General features: G+C 40.9%; 1 protein-coding gene and 1 pseudogene across 3 annotated transcripts in view; both read right to left on the reverse strand.

The window, feature by feature from the left end:
* Positions 1-752: 752 nt before the first annotated feature.
* Positions 753-1,760, reverse strand: LOC306638352 (sterol carrier protein 2-like; annotated as a pseudogene). The gene is made up of 2 exons: positions 1,528-1,760; positions 753-1,421 (listed from the first exon to the last, which is right to left on the reverse strand). The product of its transcript is annotated as a sterol carrier protein 2-like (transcript).
* Positions 1,761-11,409: 9,649 nt separating this feature from the next.
* Positions 11,410-22,122, reverse strand: part of SNX31 (sorting nexin 31) — a 62,095-nt gene continuing 51,382 nt past the window's right edge. For both annotated transcript variants that reach the window (XM_079153733.1, XM_079153734.1), the window contains 3 exons: positions 21,962-22,039; positions 15,403-15,459; positions 11,410-12,611 (listed from right to left, as the gene is read on the reverse strand). In XM_079153733.1, the coding sequence (XP_079009859.1) occupies positions 12,519-12,611; positions 15,403-15,459; positions 21,962-22,039 (228 nt within the window). In that variant the 3' untranslated portion in view covers positions 11,410-12,518. The remainder of the gene's footprint in view (positions 12,612-15,402; positions 15,460-21,961; positions 22,040-22,122) is intronic.

Consider the following 22,122-nt stretch of genomic DNA (forward strand, 5'->3'; position numbering starts at 1 on the left):
AATGGGTGTTAGGAGTATTCACAGAAGCTATTCTTATACTCCAGTAATAACTTAATGCCACGTGGAAGTGACCGTGAACCACAAAAATATATACCACTAAACACAAATACAAGTATTCCAACTACTTTTCTGCTTAGCCAGAGCCCCAGATTGCCTGTAGCCACCTAGTGCTGCTCATTCAGGGGAGAAGAATGTCTTAGGATGTCTAAATGGAAAGACATGGCAGTCTTAGTTGTAGCTAAAATATTTTAATTTTGCAAATTTTACAAAAATATATGGCTATGTGAACATACTTCCAGAGTCCCTCCCAGGATTCTAAGAGGGCTGCATACAAGTGAGGACTGTGTATTAGTTTCCTATTTTTTTCAGCAAGAATTATTTTAGTTTTTTATTAAATACTCTTCCAAAAGCATTATATTTACTCCATATCTAAGATATAAGAAATAACATTAGAATTAGAAAAAGCAGGAAGATAAATACAGATAATTAACCAAACATGAAAAAGGAAAATTATGATTAAAAAGCTGAGAGCTTTATAAACTTAAAAATATGAGATAATAATTTGAAAACTGTGCATCTAAAATTAAACTTTTTTCAATTATTTTTAGCAACAGTATTTTATGACTCTAATACCCTGATTTTTCAAGAAAGAAACCCATTTACAAATATTTTTACTTTAAAAATAGGCCTGTGTTCAGATATAAATTCCTCCCCCTCCGCAAGCTCTGATTATATCACTTTATTAAGGAAGAAAAAAAAAAAAACATTTCTGATGGCATGAAATGCAAAAGTTTACAAGTTTTGTTCTGTTTTTAAATCCCAATACAGAATTTTAATTATTAGTAAGAAACTGATACCGGTCATTAAGTGAACAACACTAATTACTGGTCAGTTACCGCTATTCTGTTTCTTCCCTAGTTCTCCCAAGAAAATCTTACACTGAATTTTTAGCAAGAATAATCCTGAAATATACTTTTAAGCAAAATGAGAGCTTTTGTTTACATAGTTTTTAGATTTTACTGTTCCTAATTTTGTTCTGAAGCTAATTTACCCCAAATCATAATTACCATATTAACTTTGTCATGCACAGTTGTGTGCATTTCCAAAAAGCAGTAGGACCCCATCAGCCTCTGTTTACCAAGCACTTAGGTCACACCCATTTAACAAATCTGTCTCACGCTATTTGCCAATGTGTAGTTTCAGTCTAAGTTCTGACAATGAAATATGTGGATATATATCTATATATCTCATCTTGATTTTCCAAAGTTGCCAAAAGGAATTCTTCACAGCTTAGCTTTGCTTGGTTGAAGATAAAGATTTTGTAATTTCATCGCCAGGCCCAAGTTGCCAGTAATTTTCAGTTTGCCTTGAAAGAAGGCCTGAGTTGGGAAGCACCCATCCTTTGCCACTCTTTACATCTACTACCCAGGTGGCTTTTTTTTTTTTTTTTTTCCAGTACTGGGGATTGAACCCAGGCCTTGTGCTTGCAAGGCTAGCACTCTACCAACTGAGCTGTATCCCCAGCGCCTCCCCCCGCCCAGGTGGCTTCTTTACCACCAGGACCATCCTTTACCTTGAAGGCAAAAATACCACCAATTTTCTTCACAAACTGTTCCCCATCCTCTTCAAGCTTCTTCTCAATCTCCTTAAAGATAAGATCTGCCTTAAATCCATCACCCGCAGCTCTGGTGGGAGCAGCCTCTATCTGATGTGTTCTAAGAGAACTGGCGGCTTCCGCGAAACCCATCTTGTAGAGTGTGACCTCCTATTTCTGATGTAATGAATTACCACCACTTAATGGCTTAAAACTAGGTTATTTATCTTACAGGTCAGGAAAGCAGAAGACCAAGATCAGTTTCTCCAGACCAATATCCAAGTTCAGTGCTGTGCTCCTCCTGGAGGCTCTCAGGAGAACCTGTTTCCTTACCTCTCCAGTTTCAGAGGCCATCTCCATTCACTGGCTCTGGGCCCCTTCCTCCATCTTCAAAGCCAGCAGTGTAGCATCCCATATTCTCTCTGGATTTTGCTTCCATTCTTGTGCCTTCTCTAACTTCAACTCTCTTGCTTCTCTAACTTATCTTATACTTAAATTGTGCACACTTGGATAATCCTGAATAATCTCCCCATCTCAGGATCTTTACTTATCACCTTGACAAAACCTCTTTTACCATGCAAGGTAACATATCCATAGGTTCTGGGAATTAGGACATGGATGTCTTTGGGGGACTGTTAGCCAGCCTATCATAAGGGCCTGGGAGCTTAAATTTCATTCTCTTCAGGTAAATCTGCCTTTTGTCTTCATTACCATAAGTCTGGTCCAAGTTCTGCTTGTGGGGTTTCCAGTGCGGAGGCGTCCTTGTAATTGCAGCTAGGATAGGAGTTACAAAGGAAAAGAGGGAAAATACTAGGAGGGCAAACAATTTGGAATCTCACTCAGCAAGAAGGCAGTGATGTCTTTGAATGGTGACATTTAATCAAGACTCAAAGCATAAGGAGTTAGTTATATGATGAACAGAAGTGTTCTAGACAAAGGGGACAGTCTGTGTGGCCTGTGAATGGTGATGTCAGAGGGTCAGGTCGGCCAAGTTACCGTTGCCACGACTGGCACATGGTATGTGTTCAGAATATTAGCTTAGTAGTTCTCAACCCTGGTAAGACCAGGGCAAAGGACAGGCAGCTGACTATCAAAGAACAGGAAATGGGTAGATAGCACTCCCTATCACCTGGTTGCTAACAACCTCCAGGGGAGGGGAAGGATCCCATTTTCCAACACAAGGAATCACCCCCTGGACAACTTTCTTCCTGCCTTTGGTCAGGTAGGCAGGATAAGGGAAGGGGGCATGAGAAGAAAGGAAGCCTAAAATCTATAAAAGGGGCGGGACATTACCACTCCTTCCGGCACCAGCTCTGGACCCTCTCCTCTCCAGAGCAGTCCCTCCCCTCCCTCCCCTTCTCTCTTCTCTCTTCTTTCTCTCTCTCTCTCTTTTTTCCTCTCTCTCTTCTACTCTCTCTCTCTCCCTCTCTCTCTTCTATCCTTTAAATAAAAATTTTTGCTCTTGTCCCAGCATTCCTCACACTTTAAGTCTTCAACACAGGGGCAATGAGGACCCGATCCTGATTTTTTTTTTTCTTTTTCTTCTTTTTTTGCGGTGCTGGGGATCAAACCCAGGGCCTTGTGCCTGCAAGGCACTCTACCGACTGAGCTATCTCCCCAGCCCCCTGATCCTGATTTTCAAGACCGGTTTCACTGGCAACACATTACAGTCACCACAGCTTAAAAATACCAGTGCCTGGCAAAGGAAGACTAGTTCGGAATTGTTTTGAAGCAGGGCCCCAGCATCTGTATTCTTACTGATTTTATTATTTTATTTTTCGCAGTGCTGGGGATCAGACCCAGGACCTCATGTCTGCTAGGGACGTTGTCCATAATCTCCAGCCCAACATCCACATTTGTAAAAGCTGCCCAGGGAATTCTAATGTGCAGCCAGGGCTGGGTTGAGAACCATGGTATTTGATACAACTGAGTGAATGAATGGAGGAAAGAAAATATTTGCCCAGGTTAGGACTTTTACTTAGAAGTTTTCTTCTTCTCAGGGAAAAAGAACACTTTTTTTTTTTTTTGGCTTTACTGGATGCATGCTTCTGTGAAGCCTTAGTAAATGCAGAGACTTTCAGAAATACAATTGAACACTTATTAGGAGAGGCTCAAAGTGATCTAGGAACTACCCGGCAACCAGTTGTCTTTTCATAAAAGAGATGTGGACAGAACGGGGAGGTATTTTTAAAACATACTGTACCTGCAAAGGAAAGGGCATTTCCTCCTGGTTTTGAGTTTTGCTCCCTGTTCCATAAGTGCGTTTTGTTTGTTTGTAGTACTGATGAATTACCAGTAGGGGGAGACATGTTCTTGAAAAGCACAGCCTCTGCAGGTCTCCCTCTGCCCTGAGCCTGGCTCCTTCAGGTGTTTCAGACCACAGCCTGGGTTCTCAGGCACAGCCACAGGATGAGTGAGCCCCTGGCTATGAGACAAGTGGTACCTATTTGTCTATGCCGGAGTTAGACTCATTTCAGCCCCCCAGTAATTTTAAGCATTTAAATCACGGGGTGGGGAGGAGAGGGCGGAGAAGGGTGCCTGGGTGTCAGTCATCAACTCATCATCTTTGCAAAACAGTTTGAGGAAAAATTTGAAGTCTGGAAGAATGATATTTCCCTCCAGCAACCAGCCTAACTAGAAAGTGTTGAAGCAAAACTTTCAGATAGGAGCTTGCTCCCTTTTTAATTGCAAAGAAAACATCTTAGATCTTGAATTTTTGGAGTTACTGAGATAACAGCTGGAACCCTGAAAAGCAGGAAAAAGTCTGGCTCCTTGCTGCAACCCCGTTTGGTGTTTTTCTTCATGTACTCACATATGCCAGAGCCATGCAGCTTCACACATGCATGAAATAATGTATTTGATAGGAACATATATAGTGAGTGTCTTGCCCCAGTTAACCTTCCCTTCCCAAAGTTAAGTAACCAATCCCTATTAAGGAAATATCTTTTGAAAGGTTTAAGCAAATGCTGTGCAAATCCCTTCTGCTTCTGGGAGTCCTCAACCAAGTGTCTAGTGGTAGTCAGCAAGGCCAACAGGCAAAAAGAGCTAGATGTGAAGTAGAGGGGGTCAAGGACAAGCTGGAAACCGCCAGCCCCTCTGCATTTATATGGCACTCTGCTTGTGAAAAGACCTTCAGAGAGTAATGGCCCTGTAGTGTCTCCCAATTTTCATGCAAGTTCCTCTTTGAGCCAATTCCAAACTGGAACCATTCAGGAGAGGGGATTCTTAGTTCCCAACATAGCTAAGTTGACCAAACAGAGCAGAACAAACAATCCAGGACACATACAGATTCTTACAGCTAAGTTTGTAGTTGAGGAAACTGAGGGCTAAGTCAGGTGACTTGCCTAAAGTCACATGGACAACTAGAGGCAGAAAGAAGCTCAGAATTCAGGTCAGGAGGATAATGCAGCTCCTCCCACTTCACTAATTAAGTTGTGGAACTTAAATGCTTTTAAGTATTGCAAGAGGAAACTTGAAAAATCTCATGCATCACTTCTGAGTTCCAATCATAGGTTAAGAGTCTAATCAGTCTGCACACCTTCACTTCTCAAAAACTAGACTGCCTTGATTCTGTAATCTCTGGGGCCCTGAGTTACAGGTGCTCTTTGCTAAGAAGTTATGCCTGTGGCCAGCAGGTCTCAAAATAACTGAACAATGAGATATGAACTATTAGGCATTTAAAAGTAGAATTTTATTTGGACTGCAGCGTATGTAAGAACTGGAATTCTGAAGCTCCTAAGAAATCATCTCCCAAAGAGCTTATCATCAAAAATGTCAATAAAAACTCTTCCGAGTACATAAAAAATGATGATGTCAGATGCTTGGTCATTTATTTTATTCTACAAAATTTGCCCCCAGAAACTCTCAAAGTCAGTAGCCTTATAAATTTTCTCAGAAGCAGACAAGCAAGGGCAACAGAAGAAAAGATCAAAAAAGCTCCCAGTTCAGGCTACTCTTGCCTTTTTTCCTGGTTTTTTTTTTTTTTTTTTTTTTTTTTTTCTGGCTCCATTTCCTTTCTAACCCTTTAATAATCCCCCTCCTTAGAGACAGAACTAGTTAGGGCTTGTTACATCTAGGCACTGGAAAAGCTGAGGGTTCATGCTGGTCCTCAAAAGCCTGGGGATGTCTGCTCAGACCAGATAATGAGCAGCTTAGAGATTCCAGTCATCGTGTGTGTTCACTTCAGCCCTCGCATGGAGCTTAGCTCACCCCAGGGACTCAAATTGAACTGAAAATTTAGGCTTAGAGGGATCTGAACTCTCCCCTTAATCTCAAAACAAACTCCTGGCGATCACTCAGACAGAAGCCGAGCACACTTCTTTCTCATATTAGACCTTGCCTATTTTGCTCTCTCTCTCTCTCTCTCTCTCTCTCTCTCTCTCTCTCTCTCTCTCTCTCTCTCTCTCTCTCTCTCTCTCGGAGTCCCAATCCAACGCTTTCATTTCCACCTTACAAAATTGTGGTACCAGTGTCAGGGTAAAGCCTGAGGCTGTTCTACTCTGACTTTTGAGAATATATCCATACTTTGACGACTCTTTTTCAACCATTTCTGAACTAATATATGTTTTGAACTTCTGCTCTTGACCAGCAAGATGGGGAACTTCTGACATTTATAGGGAGGAAAGAAGGTAGATAAGGAGTAAAAACTGCTCTTAGCTTGTGCATTTGTTTTAAGGCAACAGAATGAGAAAAGACTGAACAATGACTACAAGTGATTTTTGTCTTGTAGTCACTTGTAAATATGTCTGTGTTCCCACATTTCTGGGAAAGAAATTATTTGGTTGGTGCAAGAGTAGTACAAAATCACTAGGGTCAGCACCTTTAAACCAACTGAATGACCAACCTCTTAAAACACAGAAAAATGTATTTTATGTATCTATCTTCTAGCTCACAAAGTACATTAAAAATAAATAGAATTAATTGGTGCCATGATTTGAATGTGTCCACCGAAATTTCTATGTTGGAAAGTAATTGCCAATGTGAGAGTATTAAGAGGTGAGACCTTTAAGGATTGATTGAATCATGAAGGTAGAGACCCTCTGGATGGAATTATCACCTTATAAAAGGACTTGAGAGGGCAAGTCCATTCCTTCCATCTCCTCTGCCGTGCAGAATACATGTTCCCTGGAAGAGGCAGTAGAAGGTGCCATCCTGGAAGCAGACAGCAATTCCTCACCAAACCTGCCAGCACCTTAGCCTTGGCCTTCCTAACCTCCAGAACTGTGAGAAATAAATGTCCGTTATTTGTAAATCATTCACTTTCAGGGTTTTGTTTATTTGTTTGTTTGTTTTGGTGCCAAAGAGTGAACCCAGGGCCTTGTATATGCTAGGCAACGCTTTGCCACTGAGCTACATCCTTAACCCGTAGTCTCGGATTTTTGTTGTAGCAGCACAAACCAACTGAGACAGTTACCTTTTCTTTTGTTCTTGTTCTGCTAATCATCCAGCAGGATTTTTTTTTTTTTTTTTTTTTTTTTTTTTAAGTCTCAGGTAAGGGATTTTGCAAAAAGGAAGTAAAGTTTTAGGATTTTTCTACAGTGAATTCATTGCTCAGTCTATCTGCATTGTGAATCCCCTGACTGCCCGTCATCTCTGTTGTAATTTTTGTTAACAGAAAGAGAAAAGAGATGAAGGGGGGAAAAAGAGGATAAAGAGTGTCTATGACACAAGACCGACAAATACTTACAGAACATAATTGATATAAATTCAGTTACCTGTAAAAATCATTGAATTTAACCACTGTGATATGTAGTCAGTCCATACATAAAAATCAACTTTGATGTTCCATCTTATTATTTTCTTTCTTAATGTGTTGATTTATAAGTCCTGGAAGGAGAACCACTTTCCCTTTGGGCATAGTAGGGTTTTTTGTGGCCTCTGAAAAGTGGAATGCTCCACTAGTTATTGTGAGGCAGTATTTAGGAATCAACTCAAAGTTGATTTCGGAAAAGAACTTGTCTCCAGGTGATTGACTTTCACAACATATATAAGAAGCTTAATACTTACTGTTTCACTTTTTTTTACTCATCATTTTTATTTTGTGGAAAATCAAGTTCTGGACTTCCTTTGATTAGTGGCTTTCCATTATCTCTTCCTCTGCACACAAGACCCCATTACAAAGGGGAGCTCCCCAGAAATTCTGCTGGGACCAGTTTCCAGCAAGAACAAGAGCATGCACGTCCACAGCAAAGCCAGTTCCCATCTACCAGTCTCATTTTGCCACTCCAAGTGCCTCTAGCCAACAAATATGTGCTCATGTGGACAGACAGAAAACTCATCAGGAGGTACAGACATGTCTGTGTTCCCACATTTCTGGGAAATAAATTATTTGGTTGGTGTAGGAGTACTGCAAAATCACTAGGGTCAGCACCTTTAAACCAACTGAATGACCAACCTCTTTTAAGATATCACACAAGAAAAGCCCATCTGGCTACTCTAGACTTGACTCTACAGAAAAGTACCAAAGACATCATTACTCTATGTAAATGTATGAATATGCAAATGATATGCTGTTACTCCATGTACAAACAGAAACAACATGTATCCCATTTGTTTACAATAAAAATAAATTAAAAGAAAAGTACCAAAGACCCAAACCCACCAACAACATCATATCATTTTCCATAGCTCTGATTTTTCTCATCTGGAAAGTTGTCATACAAACGACTTACTTTCTAAAAGTATAACTATTAGCTACTCGAAAGTCACTTATGAGCAAAGTACGATTATACATCAATAAAGTGGGAAAAGGGGCAGCTATAAAATTTAAAAGCCATCCTGTAAGGAATGACTGGTTAGCTGTACTTTTTCTAAGTTAATGCAGCACCTCTGATTTTTGTGTGACGGCAAAACATACCTACCTTTTTCTTGGTGTTTTTCTTGGATCACTGACAACACCTCAGGAATGAGACCACCTCATGAAGGAGAAAGATATTTTCCACTCCATCCCTGCCATCTTGGGTCCTCATGGGCCACTGCCTCTACCTGCCTGGTGGGCCCCTCTAACCATCCCGCCCTTGGGAGGAGGAATAACTAAACAGAATTCAGGGAAGTAGAGTGGCCTTTGTTCCTGAGTTCTCCTCTGTGACTCTTTGTATTTTAGGATCATTTTGGCCACTGTTTTCCCACTGAAGTTTGGAATTTATTTGGTTTCCACAGATTAAGGTTGCTTAGCTCTTTTTGAATTTGCTTTGGGAGGGAACTTAAAATCATTTCTAACCAAAATGTTTAACATAAAATTTTTGTGACTGTTGTTCTAGCGTGAATCTGGAGCGTCCCCAGAAGACTTGATCATCAGTGCAGCAATGTTCAGAGGTGGGGCGTTTGAGAAGCAGTTGGACCAGGAAGGCTCTGATCTCATCAGTGGGCTAATCCATCCATGGATTCATAATCCTACGGCATCGTTCGGAGGTGGTGGAAACAGTAGGAGGTGTGTCCTCAATTGTAGAGAGTGGGGCCTTGGGGGCATGCCCTTGGGTACTATATCCCTTCCCTGGCCTCTGTTTCCTGGTGTTACGAGCTGAGCAGCTTTCCTTTGCCATGCCCTTCTGCCATGATGTTCCGCTTCATCTCAGGCCCAGAGCAATGCAGCCAGCTGACCATGGACTGAAACCATGAGCCAAAATAAATCTTTCCTCCTTTGTTTTTCTCAGGTATTAGGCACAGTGATGAGAGGCTGCCTACACAGTTGTCCACATAGGGATGTGTCAAGCTCTAAGCACACCACACACGGATAGACTGGCCTGGCCCTGGGGGCAACGCCAGCTCTGCAGACAAAGGCTGTGTGTGCTTCCCTCCACAGGAGCCAGATAGCTCTTACAAAAGGACCGACCACCATTTCATCAGCTCTCCCCTTTTATCTCACTATTATTTTTGTGAAATTTCCAAACTTAAGTGTATGTGGACAAATTGCTTATGCTAGTTATTTTGGAATGTAAATAGCTGTAAACACATGCATGTCTAGTTACTAGAAGTAATATTGTTGAATGAAATGGTATCAGGAGAAAATGTGGCTGACTGGCAACCATTTTTGCAGGTAGCGTTGCCCCTCAGTATCTGCAGGGGATGCATTCCAGGATTCCTTGTGGATACTAAAATCCATGGATACTCAGGTCCCTTATATTAAAGGCACAGTATGTGCCAGGAGAGGTGGCTCACACCTGTAATCCCAGCCTCTCAGGAGGCTGAGGCAGGAGGATCCCAAGTTCAAAGTCAGCCTTAGCAACAGCAAGGCCATAGGCAACTCAGTGAGACCTTGTCTCTAAATAAAATACAAAAAAGGGCTGGGGATGTAGTTCAGTGGTTAAGTGCCCCTGTGTTCAATCCCTGTACCAAAAAAAAAAAAAAAAAAAAAAATTGTCACCATATGTACATATAATAATTATATGTATAGATTATATGTACATATAATCTATAACATACTCCATAAATCATACAGATTACTTACAATTCTTAATAAAATGTAACTGCTATGTAAATAGTTCTCATACTATATTGTTTAGGGAATAACAAGAAAAAAACCTGTACCTATTTAGCACAGGCACAACCGTCATAGGCTTAACTATGTTTTTGATCCATAGCTGGTTAAATCCACAGGTGCAGAGCTGATGAATACAGAGCTGACTGTATATGAGGAATGAGTCTGCCATTGGAAGCATATGGTAATTTACAAAGCTATGCCACCTACCCTTAAGAGTTACCTGAGACTGTGGACCTACCTGACAAAGGAAGTGTGCAGAAAGTGTCCAACACAGGGGTGGCTGTGCTACTGGGACCCTCCATGCAGGGAGGTCTTCATCCCCAGGACCGAAGGGGGTCCCCCTCATCAACTCTACCAGGGCCTGCAGCAGGAAGACCACTCTGGCAGTTGGAGTTGACTTTTTGCCCAATAATCAACTGAATTCGAACTCCCCAACTCCTTCTAAAGTAAAATAGGCCCAAGGAATACCCAAATGGACTAATCGCCCCTTCTTCTCTCACTAAAATACTGAAGGATGTGTATGTCATTTTACAAATTAAATTGTGAATCTTATTTTCTACCATCCCCATTCCTGTAGTCTTCCTGGTCTGTAGTGTAGAATGAATCTCATCACTTGTATTTTTCTTCTCGTTTTCAGATATTAATGATAACCTCACTGTTTTGAGAAAAAAATATTAAACACAGTGTTTGTGGTTTTGCTATCCTCAGATCCTCACAGCTGCTGCATTTATATTATCAGGACACTGCCTTCGTACGTGCATGTATACTGACCCTTCTTACTCTTAGCTTTATCTGCTGACTGCTCCGTTAGCCAGAAACTGCTGGCACAGAGCAGATTTGCTCACTGCTTTCTTATACTGTTCTCATTCTCCCACCTGTGTCTACCCTTCCCTTCCTCTAATGTGCCCCCTCCTGTTCCCCCGCCCATCTCTACTCTTTCCTCACAGTCTCTCTTCCCCTTGGTGCTTTCCTGATTGCCCCCAACTTCCTTTGACACAGAGTCTACACTACACTTGTGACACTGACTACCTATGATCTGGGATAACTCCTCTCATGGGTGGAATTGAAACACAAAGTAATGGACCAAATTAAATGATATTTTTAATCTACAAAGGGGGCATCCACATCCACTTCAATCTATTACATATATCTTCTCTTTTTGATTGTTTGTTTATGGTACTGGGGATTGAACCCAGGGCCTCATACATGCTAGGCAAGTGCTCTACCACTGAGCCACACTGCCAGCCCCTATATGCATCTTCTTACAAATTCTCCTTATGTTTGGGGTGTCTATGAAAACCCCTTACACTGTGTAGGTGTTTACTACTAAAAAGAGAAGGACTTTGGCTGCCCTTAAGTAGGCAAAATAGTAAATCAGCTTCCGTTATGGCTATTGGCATTGATTTATTAACACTCTAGTGTTTTAGTAGACTCTATATTTAAAAAAGACCATCCACAGAATTTTCATCAGTAAATTTTATATTCAACAGAATATATTTCATAGTTATTATGTCATTATACTACCCAGTTAGAAAATAACATTGGAATATTGCACTTTTTTCTCTGATTACATTGTATAGATTCCTCTGCCCCACTTCTTTATAGCGGTCTTAATTCTATACATAATTACATTCATTACCAAGAGATAACTGAATAAGGAAATTGTATAAGGAAACATCTTATATGAGAAAACACATATTTCAAAAGCTAAGAGATATAGAAGGTATTTGATGTCAAGTGCAGGGCCTTATTTCTTTCTAAAATAGAAGCATTCAGAACAGCATGATGCTTATTGAACTGAATTCAGTATTCTAAGGACAGAATGCAATTATAGCAGTGAAGAAACATAGGAGCAGGCAGCCTATTACTTTGTGGTCATCTGTACTGTTAGACCCATATGTAAGGGAGAAATCAGCATTTCAACCCCCTCCCCTATTCTAGCTCTGTGGCTAGATCAGAGAAGTCTGGATTTCTTTTCCAATGATTCCACTTCTTAGAGCCATGCTTTCCTCTTCCAATTAGTCAGATCTTTAGAACATGACCCTAAACACTTTTTAGAACAAGCTTTTCATGCATGTAATATCAGAACATCAGAAGATTTCATGAAACAGGTACATATTCATTAAAAATATTCAGGTACATATTCATATCAGTTGATTCAAATCTGCCATTTGTTGCTTATGAGTCATTAAAAACAAGCTATAGCTTTAGTTCCTGTATCTCTTTAATCATGAGATTTACACAGAGTGCTGCAGTAGTCTTGATGAACAATCTTATCTGAATGTCAGTAAAAGTGGGGAAAAAGTCAAGAAATTTCCTGCTGGTAGGAAGCCCATTTTCAACCCCCAAACTCTTTTGCTGTCTTGAGATAGCATTAAAAAAAAAAAAAAAAAAAAAAAAAAAAAAAAAAAAAAAAATTAAAAGGTAAGACTTCTCGACTTCTCTTCAAAGATCTTCTTCCTTTATGGTTCCAAAAACACAATCACCTTCTGCTCTTTTAATCTTTCTTTGTCTTGGCTGAAAACTAGAATAGTCCTTCTGTTGCAAAGTAAGCAGAGAGGTCAGATTCATAAATGAGAGGAAATAATTTTCACATTAACAATAACAAAAACTTCAAGGAGGTTAAAACGATATTAAAAGGGCTACAGAAAGCTTATACCTGTTTAAGCAGTGGTTTCTTACAAAAAGGTTTTAACCTGCAGAAGCTTTATTTGGGGGTTGGTGTTAGGGCCAAGGACAGCAACCCAGGCAGGACTGCAGAGGAAGTCTTGTCTTAAGTAGCTTTCTGGGTCCTGTCATTTCAGGCAAAGCTTAAACTTTACCTGTCTTGTCCCTCTCCCCAATTTTAAAGTCATGTGACTTTCAATTTTTAACTTTACCTTAAATCTTCAGAACATTGCACCACAAAAACAAACTCTAAAATATCACCATGCTTATTTTCAAGCATTTTAAGAGGTCATGGATACCACAAACCTTCAGTGAGCCTATAGTTTGAAATCTCAAAGACAGGGTCATGCAGAGTGGGCCTTGGTCTTCTGGGACACCTCACCAGGCAAATGGGCTAAAACTTTTTTCTATGAGAAATTTGTCTTGATAGAGAGACCCTTTGGCAGAGTGATTAAAGGAATAGATTTTATTTATTTATTTATTTATTTATTTTAAGAAAAAGACTGCTTCAATTCAAATACTGGCTCTGGCTGTATGATCTTGGGCAAGTCACTTAACTTTTCTGTGTGTCAGTCCCTAAACTAAGGATAACAACAGGACCTGGGTTGTTATGAGGAATAAATGAGTTTTACAGTTGGCCCCCAGAATCCACCGGCTCCATATCCACAGGTTCAGCCAACCAATAATAGAAAATAATTTTAAAAATTGCATCTCTACTGACCATGTAGATTTTTTTCTTGTTATTCCCTAAACCATTCAGTATTATAAGTATTTCAATAATAAGTTTTACATGCACTTACACTGTATCAGGTAATCTAGAGATGATTTAAAGTACATGGGAGGATGTACACAGTTTACATGCAAATACTATGCCATTGTATTTATATTAAAGCCTTGAGCATCCAAAGATTTCAGCATCCCCCTTAGATACTGAGAGACAACTATTCATGGAGATTCTAATTATGTCTGGCTCCAAATGAAGCCTTGGTCAATAAATTGGTATTAAATATATTTGGACATCAGGCCCCCTTCTGACATGCTGGCCCTGCTCAGAGCTTGAGCACATTGGCCTGTTGTAAAGTCACTGTTTATCTGGAAGGACAACTGAATTAGCATCGCTGTCAGTCACGGCTGTGCTGTGTGTTGTGTGGTCTGTAACTCTCACCACCCATCAGACTCAACTGGAGGCTCAGTAAACGGGTTGCTGGGCCCCTCCCCTGGAGTTTCTGATCCAGTAAGTTTTGAGTCCAAGAATCTGAATTCAGTCGATGCCCAAACTCCTGGCTTAGGGAACCACACTTTGTGAACCACTATTCTAGCATAATGATTCCAATCCTGGTTGTATGTCAGAACCACTTGGAGAACTTTTAAAAATTCCATTGTCCAGGCTCTTCAGACCAATTAAATCAGAATCTCCAAGGTGGGATCCAGCCATCCTTCGTTTTCTAGAGCTCCCTGGGTGATTCCAATGCGTAGCCAAGGCTGAGAACAACTGCTCTGTGCTGTCAGTCGGCTGCCGAAATGGTGGAATCTAAATGAGGCGGTAATTACCATCTACAGTTTGAAGGAAATGGAACTGAAGCTGGATGCAGTGTCTCCCACTGGGGTGCTTGTTTGAAATGCTGATTTCCAAGGTCCCCATTCCAGATCTATTGCATAGATCTTTGGGAGTGAGGACCAGGAATCTGCCTTTTAAGAAGCACTTCAGGAGTCCTGTAAGCGCATTTAGGTTTCTGATCTGTCTGAAGAGGCATAGCTTGTAAACGGTAGAGGTCCTCTCCTGTCTCTGATCTAACCAGAAACCCTATTGTGAAAGAGAAAACTTTGTGTTTATGCTGTTTTGTTTTCTGAGCTCATTCACTCAAGAAAAGAACCCTATGTCCTCACATATTTATAAATATATTCTTATATATGAGGGACTATTCTATCTATACCAGACCCTGAGACAGATGCTAGACGATGACACATCCCATTCAAACACTACTTAGAGGTTACCTTTAGTTTATTAATCTGCACTACAATTTGGACATAGAAAACCATAATTAGCAAGTAGTTAAGGGCACCATTCTGGGATCAAGTTGCTGGCTTCCTTCATCATTGATTACTGTTCAACCTTGGGTATGTCATTTAAATCTGTCCCTTAGTTTCTTCAGTGGACTTACAGAGATCTTTGGAAAGGACAAATGTGTTCATTCACAGAAAAGAGCTCAGAATGGTGCCTGTCAAATAACAAGTCCTTAAAGAGGTTGTCATGATGATTCTATTATTGTTATCTACCCAGAACTAAATATTCAAAGAAGTATTTTATAAACTTAAAAGTTGCTTCAAATGAAGTGCATTGCTAAAAATCTATGAAATGGAAACATATAAATGCACTGAAATACACCCTCAGAAGATTTTCCAAAAAATGCATGGGATGCAGAAGAAAATCACCAAGGAATGTTGTGTTCCTCTTGGAAACTTTTCATGTGGAAATTTCCTTAGCCCCGCTGGATGCTACAACAAAAATAACTGTACTTTAGTGACAGCTCTTCAATCTACATACTGAGTTTCTGGGCAATTCTGGCTTATTCTTGGAAAGAGAATTACTTTCAGTAAAGAGGGAAAAAGAGCAGATTTATCAAAATTATAATGTATCAATTACATCCTTTTACTCACAGACCTGGCTTTGTTGAACATGGTATTTTTGACTTTTGCCTTGTTCCAGGACTTCAATCTGCTAAATAGATTAGTAAAATGTCAGTCAGCACAGCCCCGAGAAGCAAGCACACAAATCATCTATTTAACTAGCACATTTCCCTTCCACAATAATCCTCTTAATGGTCCCCAAGGCTGCCAGTCCCTAGGCACACACGCTTGTCATCTACGGATCCCCCTTCATCTGCCAGGGCCTAACTGTTACAGACACTGAGTCCCCAAAAGTGCAGTAAAGCACCGTGTTTAACACTGGCGGCTGCCTATGGATTTTGCGATTTGACACAGCCTTTAAAAGGACTTCACACGAAATGAAATGCACTTCCAAATCCTGAGCTAATCCACGGAGCTCCAATCCATATGCTGAATCAAAGCCAAGTGGGGCTTCGCTTAATCAAAAGGCACCATTAATCAAATGAAGAGTCACACTGAATTCAAAGACACTTCACTAGACCTCGTGTCCATGAAGTAAACTTAATGTACCAGTCGGGATCCAGCAGGAAACAGATGGTACACCCCTGGGTAACGATGAGAGTTTTGAAAGGAACTACTTAGCATTTAATGGAGATGTGGGTGGGATTAAAGCACGTCAGGGAAGGGACTCTAGGCCCCCTGGGGGTTGCAAGGAGGGTGGTGTGGAGGGTATTCTTACCACCTCCCAGCCTGCAGGGGCTGGGAGGAGGGCAGCTTCTACTGGAAACAGAGTAGCCTAGCTGTAGGGAGGAGGGTTGTGTGCAGGAGCTGCGGCCTTCAGTAGAGGGATGTGAAGCCACTGGGACTCACCAGGGGCAGGACTGGAGAAATAAGTAGTCCAATCCCACTTTTCCACCATTCTCCAGCCTCCTGCTGGGATTCCCACTGGGTGGTTCCACAGAAAGCAAGGTCACAGTCCTCACTGGTCAGTCTCAGGGCACAGCGCAGGGACCGGGAGTGAATCTGGCGGGGAGACAGTGTCTGGCACATCTAGTGAATGTGACCTAACCAGGGCTGGAGGACAGAGTTCTTGGACTCTTCTTCATGGAAAAGAAAAGGACTATTGAACCAGTGTGCATTATGTCCACGGCTCCCACCAGGAACAGGGCACAGGGCACTCAATGGCGGGCATCTCGGCACTGACTGCTTTTCTGTTCCAACACACAGGCCCCCTGACCCTGGGCCTTGGTTTCTAGTCAGCATGAGGTAAACACAGCCATTCGTAGATGATGAGATGAAGGGGGGGAGGGGGAAGTTCTTCACTGCTGCTTATTGCTCTCAAGAATATGGAATGGGACATTCCAGAATAACTGGGTAAACATCATTAAAAGCATTGTCTTTTATCTATGGTTAATTTGGCTGTAAAATAAATTGCTTTCAGGGGATATACACAGAATTTCCTTTAAGTCGGCATTTGAATGGAAATGTTAGAGTATTTGAAGCCCAGATCTCAATAATTACCAGTTATTAAGTTTGGTAAATGAGAAATTAATATTCTGATATCCTATGTGTTTTTCTATTGTTATTTTTAATTATTTTGTAATATTGCATTATAGTTTATGGTCTTGTGCTATGAATACAGAACCTGGGGGGGAAATTCTCTTAATTTTTTCTCCCTTATTCTCCTTGATCTCCCTTTTCTCAAATCAAAGTAAATAAAATAGAACCCATGACAAGTGTTAAGTAATTGTGGATAAAAATTTATTTCCTTGGCATATTATAATGTCTATAAATGCTTTACATACTACAAGGAATAAAGTTGGGAAAAGTGAATTCTTGTTTTGAAACAGTGCTCCTACACTTTTGGGAAGTACTGGGGACTGAACTCAGGGCACTCAACCACTGAGCCACATCCCCAGCCCTATTTGGTATTTTATTTAGAGACAGGGTCTCACTGAGTTGCTCAGCGCCTCACTTTTGCTGAGGCTGGCTTTGAACTCGTGATCCTCCTGCCTCAGCCTCCCAAGCCACGCTTGGCATACACTTTCAGTCCAGTAGATTCTGTTAATAACATTATCACTTACTACTGAGCAGTCACGACCCCCTGGCTCTCTGAAACTGCCCCTGCTGTGCTCAGACTTTTCCCTATCTGCCCTGAACTCTCTGTGCTTTTCCATTTCCTGGACTGGACCTGTCCCCCCAAGGTTGGCCCTCCAGAATATCAGATATGCCACCCTCTCACGTCCTAGAGGCACACTGAAAGCACCACCTGTTGCTGGGCATAGTGGCGCACACCTGTGGACCCTCACTTGAGGCCGAGGCGGGAAGATCACTGGAGCCCAGGAGTCTAAAGACAACCCCGGGCAACATAGCAAGACCTCATCTCCAAAAAGCACCAGTTGTCTTTTGAATAATCTTGCTTTGCCCAAATTCTGGGGCAGGGTTGTTGAAAAGAGAAGTGGGGGGAGGGAGGGAGACAGAGAAAGAGGGAGATACATATGGTGATGGCAATTGGGAGTAGATGAGAGGTATGAATGAGGTAGCAGGCATTAGAAAGCCATCTTGTTCTTGGCCATATTGAGAAAATGAATTTAGAAGTGAGACCCAGTGAAAAGAAAATTAAAGGAAGAAAACACAAAAACTAGGTATAGATGAATAAAACTGTAATTTTCATATATTTTCAATTCAGGAAGTTATTCACCAGCCTATTCCCAATAGAACTTCCATGCATTCAGATTATGGTTCAATGTATAAAATAATAACAATATGCTTTCAGGAATCTTCAGTAACACAACTTCAGTAACACCTCTATTGTATAAAGTACCTCTACTTTCCTTTCTCAGTGTTTTTTTAGAATCCTTTAGCTGGTAGAGGTTGTCAGTAGTCTACTCCATTATCCATTCTGCCCTCTATCCAGTTTTATTTGGAGAGACAACACATTCTGCTGAAAGACTACATTCGCCTGACTCCCTTGGGGGCAGGTGCCATGATGTGACTAACTCTTGGCTAGTGAGCTACAGGTAGAAATTCTGTGTGAGACTTCGGAGACTCCTCCTTAAAGGAAAGAAGGGGAGTTATTCCTTGTTTCTTCCTCATAGGTACTGCCTAGAACGTGGGTGGAATGACTGGTTCTCCAGCAGCCACATTGTGCAAGAGGTGAAAGCCACACACTGAAGATGGTACAGCAGTGTGGTCTCTGGTGACATTATGGAACCACTATCCCAGCCCGAGACTGCCTACCTCTGGGCTTCTTTTCGATGAGAGAGAAACACACTTCTATTTTGCCTACGACACTTACTTTGTCTTGTTTTATTTTCTGTTATATGCAGCTAAACCTAATCGTAACAAATACGCTTGATTTTCAAATAAAACAATCCTTTATAATTCTGTTCCAGTTAAAAGCAGTAGGTATTAACAAAATTGATTTAGGCTTTTCTGTAGACACATAACTTTAAGGAGAATGATACACTTTTTTTCCTTCTCATGGTTAAAATTGCCTTTAAGAGTTTGCAGTGAAGAGGCTGTGGTTGTGGCTCAGTGGTAGAATGCTTGCCTTGCATGTGAGAGGTACTGGGTTTGATCCTCAGTACCACAATAAAAAAACAAATAAATGCTAAAAGTATATATATGTTTTTTTCCAAAAAGGAATTCAAGGACAAACATCTTTGTCGAGGTTGTGCATTTCCATTATTCTTCACTGCATTTATTTGACTCAGATTTTTAAAATCTCTTCATAAACAGGTCAAGTCTTACGTTTGAAAGCATTGCCTAATGCTACCTGGCTAATTAAATTAGTACTAAATTTCTTCTTCCACTCATTCCATGTTAATAGGAAAAACCAGTACTATCTAAACTGCTCCCAGGGACCATCTACTTTATTTATGGGGTTTGTTTAGTCACAGTTTCCTCAATTTTTCCCTCTTTCCCCAGATTCTTCAAGATTATCAAAACCTTGGACTCCACCTGCCTTGCAAGTAGGGACATCTGTCCTAGTGCACACAGACCTTCCCTAAATGACATGTGCAGGTGTCAATTCATACAGTGTGCCTAGAACATCACAGTCTTACACTTATACACTGTTACGGTTTAGACTGAGGGGTCCCCCAAAGCTCATGTGTGAGACAATGCAAGGAAGCTTAGAGGTGAAATGATTGGGTTATGAAAGTCTTAGCCTCATTAGTGCATTAATCCCCTAATAGGGATTAACTGGGTGATGACTATAAGCAGGCAGGGTGTGGCTGGAGAAAGTGGGTCTCTGGGGCTGTGCCTTTGGGGCTTGTATTTTGTCTGTGGTGAGGGGAGCGGGGTCTCTCTCTCCCCCACCCGCGAATCCCCCTGCCCTGTGTTACCATGTCCTGAGCTGCTTTCCTCTACCACACTCTTCTGCCATGACGTTCTGCCTCACCTCGGGCCCAGAGCAATGGAGCTGACCCCCGATGGACTGAGATCTCTGAAATGGTGAACCCCAAATAAACTCTACCTCCTCTAAAATTGTTCTTGTCTGGTCTTTTGGTTGCATCAGGGGAAAAGCTGACTAAAACATATATACTTTAAGTCACAAAATGACTCTAGTCCACTGTCCTTTGTGAGGAAGCTCAGTGCTCAGTGAGTTCCTAGGGTCCTCTGTTTCTGCTTTACCTTGCAGAGTCCCAGTCCACCCAGGAAGCTCCAGATTGAGAGGCCTACAACATGCTCTTGAAAACCCAGTTTTCAAGAGGAAGGGGGTCCTAACTTTTCTTTCCAAGAACCCCCAAATAAACCTTCTTGAATATTTGGTTAAAGCAATACAAGAGTATTGACTAGGATGTGATTTTGCTATTAGCCAGGGGGATAGATTCCAATTCATGTGCAAATGTAAAGAATGTCACGTGGTTGTTTTCCTTGAGAACCTTAAATAGGTTATTACCTTCTCCATTTTATTGAGTTAACTCTTTAGCTATTCAAGGTACAAGTATTTCCTGCATCAAGTAGCTTACATTTTATTCATCCACATTTGAGGGCTCTTCTCCCTTTTAACAAGGCTACTTCAGTTAATTACTTTTCTCTTTTTTCTGTCTCATATATATGAGACAGAAAAAAAGCCTAGGAGAGTCCATTCTGCCTAAGAGGTTAGATTTTATTACTCTTTTAAAAAGAGCCTCCTTCATTTAACTGTTCTCTAGTACATTTTGAATTGTTCAGTCACCAAGAGGCAGTGAATTTATTTCCCCTGGAAAGATATTTTTGGCTTTAGGAGAAGAAATGAGTACGAAACACAATTATTTTCTCAGAAAAAAACTGTAAAGATTGATGTTAAACTAAAGATGTCATCTACCCTCTGATAATGGACTAAATATAACTAAAAGCATTTCTGAATGTTGTCTGTTGTATTTTTAAATATCAGTGTAATATTCTGCAAAGAATTAAGTTTATAAATGTCAAGGAGGCATTAGTATTTGTAATCATTTAAGAAAATCAAACTGTACTGTCTTATTGGGAACATGCTTATAATCATGATGACAAAGCAATTTGAAAAATTTTAAATCTCAGTGAATTTTTTGCTTTATAGTTTGCTCACCAACCTTTTCAGAGATCTAGTAGGCTTTTATGAATAAATGCAGACTCAAAAGTAAAATTAATTTATTTATTTTTTATTTTATTGGGAATCGAACCCAGTATATTATGCATACTAGGCAAGCACTCTAGCCTCTACCACTAAGCTACATTGCCAGCCTTTTAACATTTTTTTTTTTAAGTTGTCCAGGCTGGCCTTGAACTTGTGAGCCTCCTGCTCAGCCTCCTGAGTATCTGGAATTACAGGTGTGCACCACCATGCCCAGCTAAAGTTAATTTTACTTTAAGAAAAAGTAAACAAAAAACAAAAAACAAACAAGCAAACACAACACACAAAAAAACCCACAGAGGCTTTAGAGTTTCTTTCACACTATGGTTTCCACCTAAGGCTAAAGGAATTTCCATTTGGCACAGTAGAAGAATTGAGAGACTCTGGATTCTTTCTAGAGAAAACTCTAGAGCCTGCTTAAGATCATCTCCGTTGTGTTGAAGATCCCCTCAAGATCCTGACTTCATGATGTAGCCTTTTTTTTTTTTTTTTTTTTAAGGTACTGGGGATTAAATTCAGGGGCATTCGACCACTGAGTCACATCCCCAGCCCTATTTTGTATTTTATTTAGAGACAGGGTCTCACTGAGTTGCCTAAGGCCTCGCTGTTGCTGAGGCTGGCTTTGAATTTGAGATCCTCCTGCTTCAGTCTCCTGAGCAGCTGGGATTACAGGCATGTGCCACCAAACCCGGCTCATGATGTAGATTTTATAATAAATCCAAAAGCTTCCATTTAGAGGAAGGAAGAAACAAAATAATACAGAGTAGAGAGTTACACGGTGCTCAGTTTCCAAAGATGGTTTCTCATTGGAAAAATGGCTTGAATTCTAAAGACAGACTCCTGCCAGGCCATCCAGACTGTGGAGCACCAGAGGCTAGAGAAGCTCACTTTAACATTGCTGCCTCCATCACGGGGGACCAGAACTGCGCCTGGGGACTCAGGGGTGTGGACTGGTCTCCAGGTGTTGGCTGACAGTGGAACTTGAAGAGAATAAGGTAAGAAGAGCACTTACCATTTCTGGGCTCTCAGCAGCCAGTTGTACCATCTTCTCTGAGATCATCTTTTTCAAGCAGCTACTCAGCAGAAAAGCCTATAAAATCCAGAAATAAAGAACACTCTCTACTGAAGAGATCTTCATTTTCTCCCTTCCCTCCTTGGGCCACAGAGCGGATT

Source organism: Sciurus vulgaris (assembly GCF_902686455.1).
Source record: "Sciurus vulgaris genome assembly, chromosome: 1".
In the NCBI taxonomy this organism is placed as follows: Eukaryota; Metazoa; Chordata; class Mammalia; order Rodentia; family Sciuridae; genus Sciurus; species Sciurus vulgaris.